This window comes from Osmerus mordax, chromosome 17, assembly GCF_038355195.1.
Source record: "Osmerus mordax isolate fOsmMor3 chromosome 17, fOsmMor3.pri, whole genome shotgun sequence".
Taxonomy (NCBI): Eukaryota; Metazoa; Chordata; class Actinopteri; order Osmeriformes; family Osmeridae; genus Osmerus; species Osmerus mordax.
Window position 1 is genome coordinate 1318432 of NC_090066.1, and position 20100 is coordinate 1338531.

A 20100-nucleotide genomic window follows, 5' to 3' on the forward strand; every position below is an offset into this window, starting at 1 on the left:
AGTCATTGATTATCTGTTGAGCAACAGAATGTGACGTTTGGTGTGTCGCCCTGTAGAGAAACGACTGGTAAATGGATGCATGTAAACTCAGTGGGAGCTGGGGACAGGACTGTAAGTCTGACTGTCACCCATCATGTGACAGCCAGGACCTGGCACCTGGTGTTGATGGAGCTGAAGACAGCAGCACATGATCTACACCAGTGGTCTTCCTCCCTGGTCCTGCATTTTTACGTTTTACAACTGGACCATGAAGCCATTTTCAGATTACGTTTGTAAGCAAAGAGTGCAATCTGTTGAGAAATTCGGTGCTATAACAGTGCTTGCAGCAGTGCTGTCAAAGTCCTGTTGACTGTCTGGAGCTAAAGTTAAATCCTTACCAAACAAATTAGGCAGTGTGAGACGTTGCCGTGGTTACCGCGGTTTATCCCGACCATCTGCTTTTACCTCTGAGCGCCGCCCCCTCGCTGGAAAACGAGGCTACATTATTGACTAAAGGTCACCGCCGTTAAATATGCATCACAGTCTTCTGGCAAGGAAAAGCGAAGCAGGGAAGGGGCCATCTTGGCTTGGGGCAAGATGAACTGACTCGTATTTGGAGAGAAGACATGTTGGCTCAAGGCACGGTGAGCGACCTGACAGTATTTACAGTCAGCCTGGCTTGTCAAGCACGCAGGCGACGGAGGGAAGCAGGAGGGGAGCCATTTTGGCTCAAGGCGTGTCAGGACTGTGTGTGGTCGCACCACCTGTCAACAGGCGAGGGTCTGGTGCAAAGCAACTGGCTCACGCCTCTGTGTGAGAGCCCCTCAGGTCCCTAACACAATAAAACACCACTATGGACTTCATACACTGAGAGTGTAAGAGCGTGTGCTTAAGTGTGTGTCTGGGGCTAAGTGTGTGTTTCAGCAAGCGGGAGAGGATGGAATGAGAGATGACAGAGAGAACACAGCCGGTTAACTTACTCCAGAGAAACACACTGGCTCGGTAAAGATGCTTCTTCTAAACGTCTCAGAAACTTCACAGCTCACAACGGTTGTGCTCATGCTAGAACATCGGCACATTGTAGAACATCAGCACCAGGTTCTCTTTCACGTCTCACATCCATATTCAGATGTCGTAATAATTTCTTTCCTCGTTTTGCCTGCTCAGCGATGCATCTCTGCCCAGACTGAAGGAGGTGATATATGGGGTATCTCAGGCCACGTCAGCTGGACTACAACAACTGGACCATAGTTCAACCTGAATTATATCCACTGGGCCCTTATAAATCCACAAGGTCCTTATTCAATGAGGAGGTTATGCTGAAGTGCTCCCATTGCTGAGATTCCATCAATATAATTTGCCCAGTTATTATAATTGTGATTAAATGCGTCACTTGTGCATGTTAGGAATCTGTCGGAATATGCGGCGGATATTTGTTTGTTATTATAGTGTGTTTTCTGTGGTTAGATTCTTTTGTGTTTGTAGCTGTTTCTGTTGCAGCGCTGATTTAACAGCATGACTTTGCAGGTGCTATGTTGCAGGTAATTATCATCCTTCATAATGTTGTCAAACTATTTCTGCTTTGTGGATCTGATGCTGTGGTCTCACACGACTGACTGGAATTCAGTTGTTGCTATTTAATAAGACCCACACACACACTACTGTACAGTGACCCTCCCATGTATGGATGTGTGTGTGTGTGTGACAACAAATAGTGTATGTGTTTCTGAGGATTTGAACTCCAGTGTTTAATAGCCCTCGGTGTGTCACCGTTTCCAGCCCCACTAGCCCACTTCTAATAACAGGCTATCAGACACTGCAGACACACACTCCACTATAATTACTAACACCACATTACCCACAGTGCACTGTTTCAGCTAATGGGGCCCTATTAAAACGTCTCCGCTTCTTCTGCTACTTCCAAGAATGCTTCAAGTGCCTTTGTCCTCCGGGTAACACGCTGTTTTGATAAAAACAAGATGTTCACAGAGAGATGGATACTTAGCAGGTATTTAAGTGTGGTTTTTTTTTTGCGCATGTGCTTTGATTCTGTGTCATTTGTTAGAGGCAGACGTGCTTAGTTTAGTGCATCAAGTGTCTGTTTGTGATGCCCACGTCGCTTAGCGACCGGGCGTCATGGCAACAGGCAGCATCCAAGCCGGGCTCCGTAGATACGGTGCCACTCGAGTGAGGTGAGGACACACCACAGAGCCAAATCAGCCATCACTGTTATCTCCTGGTTATCTTGTTAACTTCATACTAAGCTCACCCGTCAATTAAGACTTTACAAAATCCTCCTGTAGAATCGCGGGTTGTCTAGAGGCTGTACACTCGCACTCACTCATCATTAGGGACCTTTTGGGGGGGGGGGGGGTTCTCCTCTATTCCACCCGTTGAACTTCCGAGTGGTGTTCACCCAGAGTGATATAAATCTCCCCAACAGGCTGGGGTTGAGAGGCAACTGTTGTTTTTGTCTCCAAAATGGCAGCCAACAGTGGAGTTGGATCTGGTGGGGAGCCAAAGGCGTTTAGATCCCCTGCCAAAGGACTAATGCAATCCCACGACTGAAATAACCCCGGCCCAATCAATATTGAGATTCACAACAGAGTCCCTAACTCTACTCTGTATTCTTACTCTCAAGCTCTCCTCTCTCCCTCTCTCTCTCCCCATCTCTCTCTCTCTCTCGGTCTCCCCCTCTCCTTCTGACAACAACAGCCTTGGTGTACTTGTGTTCTGCTGCTCTCTCTTACACCCCACCCCTTAGTGTTTCTGTCACTTTCTATTCATCGTTCTCAGCCTCTGTTCTTTTCCTTCTCTCAGAATCGTGTGGCTCTTCAGATCAGACAGCTCTGCAAGATGATCCTTGAAAGCACACGCTTGGCCGAACAGCCTTCCTTTGTGTCTACCGGTCTGATCTTTGTAGCACTATTCTCAAGATGTTTTCAGAAGCCCCCAAACCTAAAAAGATAGGCAGGTTTCTTTTCGATATCACATGGCCCTCTAACGTACATTTTGGTTGTTTAACATGACTCAGTAAAGCAGTCTCAGGCTGCAGATCTCATTAAGGTTAGACAGACTAGCTTCCTGTTAACAACGGTGTCCCCTGCATCCTCCTGGAACACACCCACGCATGCAACCAATCTCTGTTGTCACCCCCTATTGCTGGGGAAAGTCGGCTATTCCTTCAGAAGAGGTTAACCACAGGCCCGATCCAAGTGTGTTGGAAATGGGAGGTAAATAATTCATGAAGGCCTCGCAGACAGAAAGCCTGAGGTGGTCTCGATATCAAAGAGAGCTACACTGGACAATAGCAGTCAAGGGGAGGTCAAATCGATATGGCTATGGCTTATAAACACACTCACTCACACACACATATCGGAGGGTACTTGGGGGCATGGGCAAACAATATCATGAACTGTCGACACACACAGTCAACACACACGCCTGGGTTTTCTCTTTGTAGCATGACAGGAGACGCCCACCCTTCCTGACCAGTACAGGAGTGATCTGGTGAGGGGAGATCATCCTGACCAGTACAGGAGTGACCTGGTGAGGGGAGATCATCCTGACCAGTACAGGAGTGATCTGGTGAGGGGAGATCATCCTGACCAGTACAGGAGTGACCTGGTGAGGGGAGATCATCCTGACCAGTACAGGAGTGATCTGGTGAGGGGAGATCATCCTGACCAGTACAGGAGTGATCTGGTGAGGGGAGATCATCCTGACCAGTACAGGAGAGAGAAAGAGAGAGAGAGAGAGAGAGACAGAGACAGAGACAGAGAGAGAGAGAGAGAGAGAGAGAGAGAGAGAGAGAGAGAGAGAGAGAGGGGAGAGAGAGAGAGAGAGAGAGAGAGAGCCACGGTTATGTTTCTTAAGACGCTGCTTTTGCTGTGAAATATTTTCTTCCATCTCAGCAGTGTTTATCATCCATATCCCAAATGACCGGCAGCCATGCTCACAAATCACACAGGAAGTACCACACAGGAGCGAGTGAGCAAGGAAGAGAGAGAGAAGAACGATCAGAGGCATCGGAAGAGGCGAGGGTGTGGGGAACAGTAACACACTTGTTTTGTCTGTGTGGTGTAATCTCCCGAAACAGAATGCACAACTATCATGCTACTTGACTGTCTAAGAAACACAGAGGAGTGACACATCATTTGTTTAATCTGCTGTGTGGAGACCGGATCCACAGAACAAACAACCCACAGCATCACTCCTCCTCCTCCAAACCTGAAAAACAGCTGCGGTCTCACGTTTAAAAAGCGCGACCATCACGACTGTTTGGGGGTTTTCTAGAATGTTCTTGGAAGGCGTTTTTAAAAGGTGGTGGTTGATTTGTTAAAGATGGTAAATTACTACCTAACTTAAAAATAAGAAGAGTAAAAGGCTGACAAAGTGGGAATGCCAGAGAGAAAGAGAGAGAGAGAGACAGAGAGAGAAATAATGAGAGAGACTAAGACAGAGTGGGAGAAAGAGAAAGATGAAAGAGTACTAAGAGAGTAAGAGAGAGAAATATAGAGAGAGAAAGAGTGAGAGACAGAGATAGAGTGAGAGACATAGAGATAGAGTGAGAGACACAGAGAGAGAGAGAACCCTGTACATACAGCTGGTGCCCATGCCCCACAGGGAGCCTGTCGTGTTACAGTGGCATCTGGCACCACATCAGATACCCTGCATCCACGCCTGCCCAGCAAACCAGCCAGGGAGAGAGAGGAGAGAGACCGAGATAGTGTGTGTGTGTGTGTGTACAGTATGTGTGAAAAGGAAACAGGAGGGAAAGAGAGGGAAAGAGAGAGAGAAAGTGAAGGAGAGGAAAAAGAGAGAGTGTGTGTGTGTGAAATAAAGGAGAAGAAAGGTGGAGGGAAGAGTGAGAGAAGGGATAAGAGAGAGGAGTTCCTGGGTTGAAGGAGGACAAGCAGCTCGTGGTAATGGAGTGTTTTACGACGCTATCTCAACCACACCCCTTCCTCATCATGTAGCCCTGAGGACCAGGGATCTCAGTCTCTCAAACAGCGTGTGTATGTGTGTTGCAGGGTGTCTGTATGTGTGTGTGTGTGTGTGTGTTGGTTAGTTTGTGTGTCGAAAGTATCCGTTTGTGAATGTGTGTCTAAAACATCTTTGTTATTTCCTCCTCTCAAGCTAAAACAGGAAACTCTGTCTCGCCCTCAGATCCCTTCTAGACGACTGTGCTTGTGCTGCTTCTCTGGGACCAGGAAGCAAACAAGAACTGAGGGATAAATGATCCCAGAGTAGTTTATTGTTTATCCTGTTACTACATGTGGCATGGAGCCTGTGCAGCCTTTACAGCTTTAAGCTAATTCTCTTCTCAGTGCAATTCGTTTTTCTTCTTCTTCTCTGTGTCACAATGGGCAGGTTGAAGGCTGAGAGGGAAATGAATTTTGATTCTATGTTTGCACAGAGAGATATACCCTCTCTGCCGATCCGTCTGGACAGGAGATGGGATTGGTTGTTGATGTATACCAGTTTGTTCGTAGGTCTGATAGACGCCATTTGTCACCTTTTACCTGCGTGTATCCAGGAGGGTTGGACTATTTGTTTTTTTTTCCGCGTTTGTGTGTGTGTGCCTGTTTAAGTGTGTGTGTGTGTGTGCATGTTTGAGTGCATGTTTAAGTGCGTGTGTGTGTGTGTGCGTGTTTGAGTGCGTGTGTGTGTGCTTGTGTGTGCGTGTTTGAGTGCGTGTGTGTGTGCTTGTGTGTGAGTGTTTGAGTGCGTGTGTGTGTGCTTGTGTGTGCGTGTTTGAGTGCGTGTGTGTGTGTTTGAGTGTGTGAGAGAGCAGGGCGTGGAGAGAGAGGCCTAATAGGAGCTGGTGTTTTGAAAGGAGAGTGGCGCTTGTTGAATGGTGTAATGGGAGCTCCTGTTGTTTCTCTTGCTAAGGGTCTAATGGATGGGCCTGCTCCACCAGCACTACGCTCCCATACACTCCCTCAGGGGGACTGGTGGTCACAGCACTCCACTGGTCTACACTAGCTCTCTCTCTCTCTCTCTTTCTAGCTCCCTAATCTCTCTCTCCCTCTCTCCCTCTCTCCCCCTCTCTCTCTCTCTCTCTGTCTCTCTCTCTCACTCTCTCTCTCTCTCTCTCTCTAGCCCTCTCTCTCTCTCTCGCTCTCTTTCTCTCTTTCTCTCTAGCCCTCTCTCTCTCTCTCTCTCTCTCTGGCTCCCTTTCTCTCCCCCCTCTCTAGCAATCTCCCTCTTTCCTCTCTCTATCCTTCTCCCCTGATCTCTCTCTCTCTCTTTCACTCTCCCTCTGTCATGGTCAGTGTGTGTCAGTGTGTAAGTACGGAGAGAGACACACGCCATAGGGAAGGTCAATAGGTGTGTGTGTGTGTGTTCTGAGTGTCTAAACTCGATTCTCTCTTATTACCCAAAGGCCAGACTGGCCAGAGTGTGTGGTTAGTCAGTGTGAAACTGTCACTCATAAAAGAGCATCCGGTCATCTCCCGTACATCACCCCTTCCCCCCCCACCCCCCACCCACCCCCACACCGCTATTACACACACACACACACACAACACCCCTGTATTGCCAGCAGGAAGGTTAAAAGTGACAGATGGTCCCTTACAAAGAGGAAAATAAAACAGCACATCTATCAACATCCTGTTTCTCATCGAAACGAATAGCTTTCCACCGTCACATATGGTACGATAGATATCCTGGTTCCAGTCTCTCCAGGAGGTGGAAAACATCACAGTTCACCTCTTGACATCAACGCTAATTAGCCTATTTTCTGTGTATTCTGACAGTGACAGAATACAGTGTTTTTTGATGAAGTATGTGGTGCCATTGATGACATCCAGTAGTGCTCTCGTTGTTGTCTAAACTCTGCGAGACCAAAAGACATGTTGTCAGGCACCAATGCGTGCTAGCTAAGTGTCTAAACATCATTGTTAGCCAGGTAGCCTCCAGTCTTTTCAGGTAAACATGTCGTAAATGGCACTTTAAAGACATACTAACTAGCTACATGTTGCTTTTGAATCGGAGAAGAACCTCATGTTTCCCTGCCTGGCTGCCGGCGTTGTCGCAACCATAGATATATATAAAGACTAGATGTCTTACGGCGGAGTCTTGAACGTCCGCACATGACGGCCATCTTGCTACAGTCAACTCGCTCACCCATAACATTGTGTTGATGCTACATGTACTTTTTAAATGACCATAACTTGCTCAATTTTCAATCGATTTTTAAACGGTTTGGTTTGTTATCAACGTCAGAGATTGGCATGTTGGCAGTTGGATTTTTAAACGGTTTGGTTTGTTATCAACGTCAGAGATGGAGAGTGGCATAACGACATCTCTGACGTTGATAACAAACCAAACCGTTTAAAAATTGAAAATTTTGCAAGTTATGGTCATTTAAAAAGTACATTTAGCATCAACACAATGTTATGGGTGAGCGAGTTGACTGTAGCAAGATGGCCGCCATGTGCGGACGTTCGACTCCGTTGTCCGGCAACGCGGACGAGACATCTACCCTTTATATATATCTATGGTCGCAACAACTGAAAACAACAATCATTTCCTCAAACCTATCCATTGTGACGCTGTGAAAACCCCTGGTCCTAATGGCATTGACAGGGGGATTACGACGGCGTCTACGCTGCTACGCCACAAGCCAAACACAGACTGACGGGTTTCTCCCCGAGGAGCATCGATCCGGAACGATCCGGATCGATCCGGATCGATCCGGAACGATCCGGAACGTGGGAGCTGGCAGCTCGTCGTGTTGTCATCAAGGTGTTGTTGTTTGGGATCCACGAGGAGAGAGGGGAGGGGGGAGGGAAGGGGGGGTAGGGGGGGTAGGGGAAGGGAGGGGAGGGAGGGGGGAGGCGAGGAGCGTGGCGTTGGAGATCAAGCTACTTTGGGGTTGACGCCTCAGTGCGTGATGTCACAGGACTCAAGTAGAAAAAACAGATTTCATTTCCTAAACTCGTTCCCAGAGACTGAATTTACCAGAGATTCCTTTATTTATGTTTTCTGCCTTTTTGGACAGTGACAGAGACAGACAGGAAGGCTATGAGAAGGAGAGAGAGGGGAGGACATGCAGAAATGTCCCCGAGCCGGAATCAAACCCGGGCCACTGTGTGTAGGACCTTAGCCCGTAGGGTACGCGCCCTGCCCAGTGAGCTAAAGGGGCGACCCAACTTGAGTGTGTAGCAGGAGTAAAGTTGTGTTCTTACATGAAGGGCGCAAGAGCGGTTAGCCAGAAGCTTCTCGATGTTCCCCGCTGCGCTGGACACCAGATTTCTGGCGTCGTTGGACTCTATGGTGAAGTGCTTCCTGTGGTTATGGAAGATCTGGACCAATCAGGAGAAAGAGAGACACGGGTCAAAGGTGACTTCATTCGAGTGGGGACTTTTGATTGGTTTAATGTGGAATCTGTTTGCAGATTATACAACTCTGAATCACAGCAAGAGGAGACAGAAATGAAAATCAAACACAGAAATGCCAAACAGACAATTATTTAGCAGCCTGAGGGGATTCTGAAGCCACAGGAATGAGATGTGTTTATGTACAGACCATGCTTCTCTGTGCGTTTGATCATATGTGTTAAACCTGTTCATGCGTACTGTACATGAGTGTGTGTGTGTGAGTGTACTGTCACACCACGGTACACACTCATGCACGCATGAACAGGTTTACACATATGATCAAACGCATGGACTGAACAAGAATACTTTCGACCCACAGGTTCTACATGAGGAAACAGGTTTATCATAGGTTGAAAAGGGAGACAAACAGAGTATATACAGGATGGATGCATAAGTACATTTTACTTCCAAACGTGTGTTGAGAAACTCACCTGGACAAGATTGTGAATCCCACTGGCTGAATCTGTCAATGTCACCAGCTCATGTTGCATCTGTTCAACCCAGTTCTTCACCCTGTGAGAACACCAGAGGAAATCACGTTAGATTCACTATTAATCGGGTGCTGATCTCATCTAAACCCTAACCCAGGCTAGTGAGGCCCACATGACTGGATCCACAACTCACTTAACGATGGCACATGTTCAGCTAAATTGTTGTTTTACGAATTGTGACGTTCGCTTCTATTGGAACCTGGATATCATGTGACACTGAGTGTAGTTAGGGGACAGATTACCATGGCAACATGCTAAACAACATCGCTCTGAAGCTCGGGGGTGATTAAACAATCATTGATCGGTGTATGAAAATCAAGATGTACCCAGGGTTGTCTGCGTGTGAGTGGCAGTGCCAGCATTGTGATGAGGGGGAGAGGGGGTGGAGGAGAGAGGAGGAGGAGAGAGGGGGAGGAGAGGGGGTGGAGGAGAGAGGGGGGGAGGAGAGAGGAGGAGGAGAGAGGGGGAGGAGAGGGGGGGAGGAGGAGGAGAGGGGATGGAGGAGAGAGGAGGAGGAGAGGTGAGGAGGAGGAGGAGGAGGAGAGAGGAGGAGGAGGAGAGGGGGTGGAGGAGAGGTGAGGAGGAGAGGGGGTGGAGGAGAGAGGGGGAGGAGGAGAGAGGGGAGGAGAGGGGGTGGAGGAGAGAGGGGGAGGAGAGGGGGGGAGGAGAGAGGAGGAAGAGAGAGGGGGAGGAGAGAGGAGGAGGAGAGGTGAGGAGGAGAGGTGAGGAGGAGGAGAGGTGAGGAGGAGGAGGAGAGGTGAGGAGGAGGGGTGAGGAGGAGGAGGAGGAGGAGGAGGAGAGAGGAGGAGGAGGAGAGAGGGGATGGAGGAGAGAGGAGGAGGAGAGGTGAGGAGGAGGAGGAGGAGGAGAGAGGAGGAGGAGGAGAGGGGGAGGAGAGGGGGTGGAGGAGAGAGGGGGGGAGGAGAGAGGAGGAGGAGAGGTGAGGAGGAGAGGTGAGGAGGAGGAGAGGTGAGGAGGAGGAGGAGAGGTGAGGAGGAGGAGGAGAGAGGAGGAGGAGAGGGGATGGAGGAGAGAGGAGGAGGAGAGGTGAGGAGGAGGAGGAGGAGAGAGGAGGAGGAGGAGGAGAGGGGGTGGAGGAGAGGTGAGGAGGAGAGGGGGGTGGAGGTGTAAGGGGTGAAGGAGGGGAGGGGGAATGAGGTAGAGTGTAAAGCGGTAGAGGAGGGGTGAGTAGGTAGAGGTGTATCCACGTGGATGGTGTGCAATATTCTATATAAATACCCCAACGTGTCAAAACACCCAGGATTGTCATTACCCGGGCCGTGATACAGTTACAAAAACTGTCCATGTGAGGTCTCCTCTTCCGCGGTCTACACAAACACCCCCTTCACCCCCACGCCTGCCCCCCAGGCCCTCCCCCACGCCTGGCCCCCAGGCCTACCCCCCACGCCTGGCGTCATTAACAATACATAAGACGACACATCAAGAAAATGAACTTTCCCCCCCCCCCCCGAAGTGTAAACCCTTCCTGCTCCGGAGCCCTCCAGCCCTGACCTCTACGACACCTGACCTCTCAGTATTATCTTATTTAGAGACCACAGGGTAATGTGAGCAGGGAGCGCCGGCGCAGGGAGAAGCATACCAGCTCCGTATATTTAGCCTCCCAGAGACAGCTGAGTTAGAGAGGGGTTAGGAGAGAGGGGTTAGGAGAGAGGAGTTAGGAGAGAGGGGTTAGGAGAGAGGCTGGAGCCGGTACAACGGTCAGCATAATCTGTTCCTGCAATAACGCACCAACACACACTCACGACGAGTACACACACACACACACTTACAGTATGCATATCACCTACATAAGTAAATCAGTGGCTGGCATTCCGCTGAGGACAGGAAGTGTTTCTGCGTTCACCGGCTCGCAGGGGTCAAGTCAAGGTCTCCTAACTTGAGGGGTCAAGCCGCGACAAAGGTTACGCAACGCGGCGAGTCCCTGAAGCGCCCGGCGGCGTGCGGACGCGAGGGAGAACTTGCGAGCGGTTGCCGTGGAAAACATTGCCCTGCTCAACAGGTTGCTCGGCTACACGTCCGTCTCGCTTTTCGTCACTACGGGAGGACGGTCCCGTAGTGTGTTGACAGAGGGAACACACAACGACCTAATTCACCCCTCAACATCAGAAACCCAATCCACTCAACATCCTTGCTGCTAACTTTTACATATTTAAAATATATTTAAACCTTTGCAGGCAGGAATAAATAGTCCATGCACCCTATATCCCCAGCGAGTTTTACATTACAGTCTCTAATTTGGGAGTGGGAAGTTGAACCAGAATCTAAGGCCAAGGGCAGCCCTACTCTGGAGCTGTAATGAGGAATGGGGAGCAACAACTATGTGATTGTGTCCCAGGGAAGGCCACTGTTTCTGGGTAAGGATGATTAGTCCCCCCCTAGTCTCCTGCAGCCTGGAGGTTCTGGAGTTCATGGTTGGTTCTAGTGTGAAACCCATTATCCTGTGTATGGTCTGAAATAACAAACAGGTTTCAGAAAATAGCCACGCAGCCTCAAAACCTGAACAATGCTAAAAGCATAAGTTCTCAGTTTCCCTGTTTCATTGGGAAATAATCCTGAATACTCTGATCGTGTTTTATCTACGGTATGTGGTCAATCTGCACCAAACAGCTTGCGACACAAAAACAAACTGAACAAACTAAACCAAACCAAAACAGACAAGCCAGAAATGTAGCAGAAACAATGAGACTGTCAGGGAAAAGAAAAGAGTTTTACAAAGTCGTAGGAGAAATGGAAACTTGGAGAGCACTGTGGAAAAATGAGATAACATCCCTCACCCCTCCCCTCTTCTAACCCCCCCACGACCCCCACTGGGGGAGGGTGGGGGAGAGGGGTGGGTTGGTAATGCACAGTATAAGGGGAGGGGGTGAAAGGACCCAAAATGGCTGGTGAAGCGGTTTGGACAAGAGGCAGCAGCAGTTCAGTTGCACACCCGGGGGCTTGTGCAGAGTGGAGCATTGTGAAACCCAGCCAAGTGAGAGTCCTTCCGGCTCTGCGAGGCGCGCTGTGCTTCCTTTCTTGCCTTTTGCCTCTAAAAGACTCCCCGACTACCAAAACAGACTGTAGGGTTTTGTTGAAGTTCTCTCCAGAAGGTTGCCTTGCTCTTGTGTAGATAGGCTATCTATAGGAACCCTCTACTTCCTCATTCTTTTCAGATGTGTGTGTGTCTGTGTGTGTGTGTGAAACCAGAGTGGGGGTTTTACAGGTCAGCAGGGTCAAAGGTCAGAGGGGCAGGTGCAACTAATTTACCAGATTTTCTGTGTAATAATCTGTGTGTGTGTGTTCTGTGGTGGTCACTGTTAGGGCGAGTATTATGTAACATCAGTGCTGTGTCTGGATGTGCGTGTGAGGGAGCTAAGTATTCCTGGGGTCTAATTAGTACACAGCTCCCTGAGTTGAGAGCATCTACAAACTCTAAAAGATATCTGAAAACACCTTCCAACGCCACACATCTCCACTCAGTCCAACCAACCTGTTTCAGCACATACCAGTAACCTCCCTCGTACATAAAAGGCATCCGACCAATGATAAAAGCTGTTCCAGAGCAGACTGTCCAATCCCCGGGCTTGATACAGCAGGGTGGGCCGGAGCCCAGAATAGAGATCCTGACTCAGAGCTGGAGCATGGCTGTGTGACTTCTGGCAGGGTCGGCCCTCGGGCCTCACTAGCTACTGAGGCCATTTCTGTCCTCTCCTCTCCATTTCATCGCTTTCATATTTTTGAAATGATGCAGCTGATTTCAGTTGGCTGGTTTAGCAACCGAAAAAAAAATTAAGGAGAGTTGAAGTAAGGTTTAGAAATAGAGTGACACATCAAGCTTCACTGGGTGCCGGCCAGTCGTTTGTTATGCTGGTAAGTTGTTGTGTGATGGGGTCAAACCGCCTTAAATTTAGCTCTCGGAGAGAACATTCTAGAAAGTCTCCCTTGATGGTTTCCTCTATATTAAGGATGCAATTACTTGTGTTTTAAAGAGTGGAATGATTTCCATCCATTCTGGCATCCACAGTGTCTTGTCTTAAACACGAATGCTCATCCCTGCCTTCTATATCTGGAGACTGCTCATGTAGAAAGCTTTAAAGACAAGGGCCAACCATCTTTGTTCTTTTTCTTAGGGACCAAATACAGACACAGGAAACAGAGTGAACATATCATCAACCTCTCCAGTCACCCCACACCCCACAAAACCCTGTAAACACTGCAATGTTTTGACACTTGAATTAGCTTTCAGAACAACTGCATTAGCCCTCTAAACGCTCTCAAACTGTCAGAGTAAGGAACAGAGAGAGAGCGAGAGAAAAAGAGAGGAAGATAAAGACAGGGAGGGACAGAGAGAGAGAGCAACAGATAAACGGTCTGGAAGGAAGCACATTATAACAGGGTTCCTGTTTTTATCTTCTTAGCTACACTGAACCTTTAATGATTGTAATTCAGGTTCCTAATCTGCTCTTAGTGGGAAATGAGACTGACACAAGCACTGATGAGAAGATAGAAAGCAGATAAAAAACTGTGAAAGAGCGAGAGAGAGAGCGAGAGCGAGAGCAAGAGAGAGAGAGAGAGAGAGAGAAGGAGAGAGAGAGCGAGAGCAAGATAGAGAGAGGGAGAGTGAGAGGGAGAGTGAGAGTGAGAGTGAGAGTGAGAGTGAGAGTGAGAGTGAGAGTGAGAGTGAGAGTGAGAGTGAGAGTGAGAGTGAGAGTGAGAGTGAGAGTGAGAGTGAGAGTGAGAGTGAGAGTGAGAGTGAGAGTGAGAGTGAGAGTGAGAGTGAGAGTGAGAGAGAGAGAGAGAGAGAGAGAGAGAGAGAGAGAGAGAGAGAGAGAGAGAGAGAGAGAGAGAGAGAGAGAGAGAGAGAGAGAGGGAGGATGACAGACTGTCTGTAATTGAGTCAAGAGGCGATACCTAATAAGAGATTGAGCAAGGCTCTAACTAGCGGTAGTGGTACACACACTTATCCAGTATTGAAATCCTTTCCACCCTTTATAAGCAAGCCTTGCCTAGATTGGACCCCTCTCCCCTGGGCCAACAGGACAGAGTTGACCCGCTGTCCGCACGGCCGCTGGTCAGTGTTGTCCGCACCTCTTCTGTCTCACCTCACCCTGCAGGTGAGTAGGAATACGTCCTGACAGACCTAACAACGCCCAGGAAATTATCCCTCCGCCCATGTCCAAGCAAGTTACATTCTAGGACAAAGGTACCACTGTGACATCGGGAGAAAGGAACAGAGTGTTTATTAGTGGTCATTCTGTCAGACTACCACACCTGCTACTAACACTGTACATATAGATGCAACCTAACTACTGCATTAATGGACCTAACTTAAAGTTCTACTTTCTACAGTGTCTCCCTGTGACACAATGAACTAAAACACAATTCCAGAAACAAAAACAAATGCAGAAATGGTAGAAATATTGTACATCTGCAAAACTTTAGGAAACAGTGAGATGGGTATGGAGTGACTAGCCACAAACCAGGACGCAACCGGCGTAGGATGTGACACGTTCAGGTTTCCATAGAAATGGAGAGGATTCTGTGACCTAATTTCCTCTCCAAACACTTTTTAGGCTCCAGACATTCTGTGATTGAATTTCAGTAACGGCATCAGAGACGCAGGCGTGACAGGAGGGAGAAGAAATCCCAGACTAAAAGGAGGCGGGGTGGCGCGAACGAGAGAGATGTGTATGATATATACCGTACAGAGTGTGTGTGTGTGTGAGAGCGAGCGAGAGACAGAGAGATAGATAGAGACAGAAAGAGAGAGGTGTCGTTTCACATAAGGCATCTTCTCCTGGCGTTCCTGCTCGTCTCCACAAATATCCCTCTTCCTCTCGTTCTCTCTCACCTTCTCTCATTCTAACATCTTCTCTTCATCTCTCATCTTCTGTCCAGATCAAACTCTCACTTCCTTCTTTCCCTCACATTTCACATTTTCTCTCTTACACGCACACACACACACACACACCCTGCCCGTGGCCACCTTGGAGCACTGCTCCACGCTGCCCGTGGCCACCTTAGAGCACTGCTCCACGCTGCCCGTGGCCACCTTGGAGCAGTGCTCCACGCTGCCCGTGGCCACCTTGGAGCACTGCTCCCGTCTCAATACAAGGTCACGTGAGCAACAGAGACTCTTACAGGGGAGAAACAGCTCCCACTTGAGACATCTGATGATTATGGTGGATGAGGATGATTTGGGGGGAAAAGTAGCACTCTATTTTCTCCGGATTATCCAGCAATGCACTATAGACTTGGAACATATAGCATTCAAAATACTTTTGCTGGACTAGACTAAGACTTGTGTGTGGCGAGACAATCAACACACATAATTCTCTAGATTTTCTCCAATTGATAAATGTCGTTTTGGCCTTGTGCTTTAATTGACTTGCTAAGTTTGCACAACTCTTGAAAAACTACAGTTCCCATTCTTTGTGTCAGGGCTGTAGTACAGTACACACGTGCTTCCTGTGGTGGACAGGGCATTATGTCTAACCAGCTGCTAACTATTCACAAGGTTTCCTGGGCAACGTTGCAATGGAAAATTCCAGGAAGTTCCATGTGGCACAAGATTACAGTGATGCAGGCCTGTAGCACTGCATGAGGTGCTTGTTCCTTCGTGTTCCTGTACATGCACACTCAGGTACACATTTCTTTCTTTGTACTGTTCATGTTTAACTTATTGTTTGACAGATTATGTCATATAATCCGATTCATTAAGAAGTTTCATTTACAGGGGTGCCCTGCTCCCTGTTATATTATGAAAACATGAAATGAAAAAGATGACATTCTTAGCCTAAAGCAAAACGCGGAATCAAGCAGAGGTCCAAATACAAGGAGTTGTAGTATAAGTATTATATGTAGTATTAGTAGTAGTATTGCATGTAGTACTACAGTAGTAGCAGCAGCAGCCAATTAAACCAGACACTAAAGTAACATCGGACACCGCACATAAAATATGGCTCCACAGACCATCAGTGGAGGAGCAAGGGGGAGATTTACAGGAAGGGGACAGGACAATTTAATATTCTATGATGATATCTTAGACTACGTCCCCGACCCCCAGTCACAAACCCTAACTCAGGTCTGAGACCAGACCCCTGACCCCCCTCCCTACAGCAACAAATATCTAAATTTAGCGCACATGTTGAGAGAGATGAACGGAGGGAGGGAGGGGGTTTGGAGGAGAGAGTGAGGAGATGGAAAGAGAGGACTTGAAGTGAATCGGGGAGAGAGAAATACACTGAGAGTGGGAGAATAAGATGAATAGATAAAAGGGCTAAGGAGCAGTGACTAGTATGAGTAATGGGCCTAGATCTTGTCTTCAGGGTGTGTGTGTGTGTGTGAAAGCGTTCCTCCTGAAATACACCTGTTAAATCCCTCTGGTCAGGAGGCAGCAGAGAGCCAGGGAGACCCAAGTTAGCTACGACCGTGCCTAGCAGGTCGCGCATATGCCAACACGTGTGTTCCATGTGGGGATCGAACCCACAACCCTAACCCTTAGCAGTGTGACAACCTAGTACCCAGATGTTCATGAGGGCAATCCCCCCCAAAGACAACCAGCAAAATTGCTAAATTGGCGACATTTTCCTTCTTCGTAGACGCTAACATCTTCAGCCTTCTGAGACAGAGAGAGCCTGACATTATGCTTGCTGATTAGCGGAGACAGTACAAGGGACGAAACAGGCATATCTACTTAACTGGTTGAGCATGAAATCTAATTACACTATAGTGGGGGAAATACAGCACAGAGGGGGGTGGAAGCCATAGAAACGAAACACAAAGTGGAGGGGAGTGGGGAGAGGGGAGTGGGGAGTGGGGAGAGGGGAGAGGGGAGTGGGGAGTGGGGAGAGGGGAGTGGGGAGAGGGGAGTGGGGAGTGGGGAGTGGGGAGTGGGGAGAGGGGAGAGGGGAGTGGGGAGGATATTGGTCCTTTGTTCAGGTATAACAACATAAACATGTGCTGTACCACCCCAGCCTCTTAAAAGCATGGGTCAGCCAGGCCAGGTGGACTGTGTTCGCTAGGCAGACGGTGAAACCAGATAAGCTGTGCCTCTCTCTCCCTCTCTCCCCCACCCCCTCTCTCCCTCTCTCCCCCACCCCCTCTCTCCCTCTCTCCCCCACCCCCTCGTCCCCTGTGCGCTGGCTGCATGGCGCCGGGTTCTCTGGGGCACAATCTGTGACATCAGAATTTCAGATTTGATGATGTTCATCATCTGCCTGGGAGCACAGGAGCATGCCGGGAGACAAGTTCAAACCACAGAAAGAAGGAGGAAGAGAGAGAGAGAGAATGTAATGAAGACCACTACAGGAGGAAAGGATAAAGAGAGAGAAAACAAACAAGAAAACAGAGATGAAAGAGAGGTGACGGAGGAAGATTTTGAACCCAGGAGAGAGAGAGAGAGAGAGAGAGAGAGAGAGAGAGAGAGAGAGGGAAGGTTGAAAGAAAGAAAGAGAAGAAGAGAAAGCAGGAGTGAGAGAAAAGGAAGAGGAGACAGATGAGAGACGGAGAGGGGCAACACAGTTTACAGAAGAGCGCATCTGAAGCAGGGAGACACTGACATCAGAGGTTAAAGCCGAATCACAAAGATGCAGTCATGCATGCTGACAGAGAGAAGAAGAGGGGGAAGAAAGGAGGAGAGAGAGAAAGCGGGGAAAGAGAAAAAGAAAGGACATGACAGAGAAAAAGAAGAGAGGGAGACAAGGCATGCGTGCCTACGTGCATGTATCCTTGTTGATGTATCATACAGAGACAAGAGAGGAGGAGAGGAGGGGTACAGAGAAGAAGAGAGAAGAAGAGAGAAGAGAGCTACATGAGCAAAGAAAAACAGGAAGGGAAGGGACCAACCACTGATGAGCTAATAATGGACCACAGTGTCCACCTGTCCCTCTCCAAGAGAACAGAAAACACCCCCAGCTATACTCAACCAAGGGATCATGTTACGCACAAACGCGCGCACACCACACACACACACACACACACATACAGTAGATGTTGTCGCTCATGCTGTGAGTCACCCAAAAATATTGTTCGGTCTCCTTTCGTGACATTCCCCTTGAACAGTCCAGGCTGTCACTCAAAATCACTGTCACTGTACTTTAAATAAGGAGCACATTATTACTTCTCGCTTGTTCTAATGTGTTACTTCTACACATTATTATTCTCGCTATTACTGTAGCAAGATCTCCCAACAGCAACAGCTTCCATGAAGACAGTGAGAAAGACAAAGGCATACAGCTGACGTTACATCGACCAAGTGAAGCAGGGGTCATCTTTATTCACTCAACCGCACGCACAGTTATGAACACACCCAATACACATTCTAGGGATGATTATAATTTTATACTGCACAACCTAATACTATAACATTAGCATTGCTAGAACTAACCATAGTCCATTGTTGAATACTGTCACCTGAACTGCTTTGAAACTCTCCTCTTCCATATTTCAAATTATGTTTATCTATGCCTTCACACTGGCATGTCTGAACAATGCATGGGAGATGGGGTGGGTGGGGTAATCAATTTGCTCTCCATAAAATCTATTTCAATGAGTGGGTGGCTGCTGTGGCAGTCTGACATCATACTGTGGGCTATTAGGCTGAGTGCCATACTGGTCTCTCCATGGCGGGGACCTCATATGAATTCCAAATCTACCCCACCCTCCCCACCACCATCACCAAGCCCATTTACTAAACTGTAGCATACTGTAGCTATAGCCTAACCTCGGAAACCTGTTGACTATTTGGAGAAAAAAAGATAAACCTAATATTAACTGAAATAAATGTAAAGCGTGTAGGGTCTAGGGGTCAAGTATTATTATTTAAATGATTAAATGAAATGCTCGAGCAAGATTGGACAACTTGTATTCCACCACGGTAAAGAACCGGGTGGTTTCTATTTTTATTATTACACTTAAGTGTGGAGACCTGGGGGCCTGCTTCAACAATTAGACTACTAGTTTCTGAACCGGCTGACAACCTGTAAGCTGTGGAAGAGAGACAACTGTTAAAAAAAATAAAATGTTGAAATGCGTGATGAATAATAATAATCAACCGTGTTTTGTTTCAGTTGTGCTGAGTTGAGTTACATGTTCATTTATAATGCGTCAAACTGATATTTTAAATCAGAAGATAGCCTAAACGTTTTATTTTTTGACACTAAATTGTTATTGAGTGCGAGTTACTATTGGCCGGACATATACGGTAGCTGGAAGTTACCATCACACTTTAGGATGCTGGAAGCGAGAGAGCACAGTCCTCTCAATTCATTGATTTGGATACAATTTCGTCGGAGTTACGTAATGAAAATTGGATTAGCCCATGAGTAATCGATTTTCCAGTTTGCCACTAAACCGTGAGCTTACAATTCAGACCCAAACTCAGCTACGGCATTACAAACCTAATTCATACATTGCAAATAGGCATATATCGCACTCTGTCACAGTTGACTATAAGCCTACTGTACTATTATCCTCATTGTTTTACAGAAAGCGATAGTATAATACTGATGCCACTGTAATTTATAGAAAAGGACATAACTATAGAAAGTTAAAGCGTGTCGCCTACTGTACTTACACACGTTCTGTTGGGAACTCCAAAGTTGATACACAGGACAACGTTGTCAATGCTATTATAAATGCGGTTGATAGGCTGTTAGTATCCATATTTGTGCGTATTTCCCGAGAACACAAACTAAGCCCAGATCCAACAATGCGTGACGCGTCCCCCAATCCACTGGAACGGTTTCTGCGTTTTCCCTTGCGTGTTTGACGGACCGGTTACACAGCCATCGGAGTTTGAAAACAAATCACGACGGGTTCTACTCCCTCCAGTGAGTTTGTCTGGTACACTCTCAGGCAGCTTGTCAGATCTCCAGCTGTGATTCTAAAAGATGCGCGTGCGTCGGAGGAGAACGGGAGGTGTGTCGTTCTTCTTTATCCTCTCCGCTCGCCGGCAGAGCAGAGAGTGTCGGTGCATGTGTGCGAGCCTAGAGCGGATCGGTTTCCAAGCCCCTCACCCTCTCCACCCCACCCCGTTTGAGAACGATCATCATCACGCGTTGCCATACAAGGCACTCCTCTCCTCGCGGAGCTGGGCAACGCGCAGTCACCACCCGGGAACATTGAACAACAGCTCTGAAGGCTTCAACTTTCGATTTAACGGTGTTGCACTAACATGGCCCAAAAGCTAATTAGGTGTAGTGTAGGAAACACAAGATTACTTTTGTTTTGTTTGTTATGAT

General features: G+C 48.0%; 1 protein-coding gene across 1 annotated transcript in view; it reads right to left on the reverse strand.

Moving 5' to 3' along the window:
- The window catches only part of LOC136960218 (voltage-dependent calcium channel subunit alpha-2/delta-1-like), a 67162-nt gene extending 47495 nt beyond the window's left edge, over nucleotides 1-19667 (reverse strand). Inside the window, exons 1-3 of the mRNA XM_067254616.1 lie at nucleotides 19434-19667; nucleotides 8798-8879; nucleotides 8175-8291 (exon numbers count right to left, since the gene is read on the reverse strand). Coding sequence (XP_067110717.1) covers nucleotides 8175-8291; nucleotides 8798-8879; nucleotides 19434-19522 — 288 coding nt within the window. The 5' untranslated portion in view covers nucleotides 19523-19667. The remainder of the gene's footprint in view (nucleotides 1-8174; nucleotides 8292-8797; nucleotides 8880-19433) is intronic.
- Nucleotides 19668-20100: the final 433 nt, after the last annotated feature.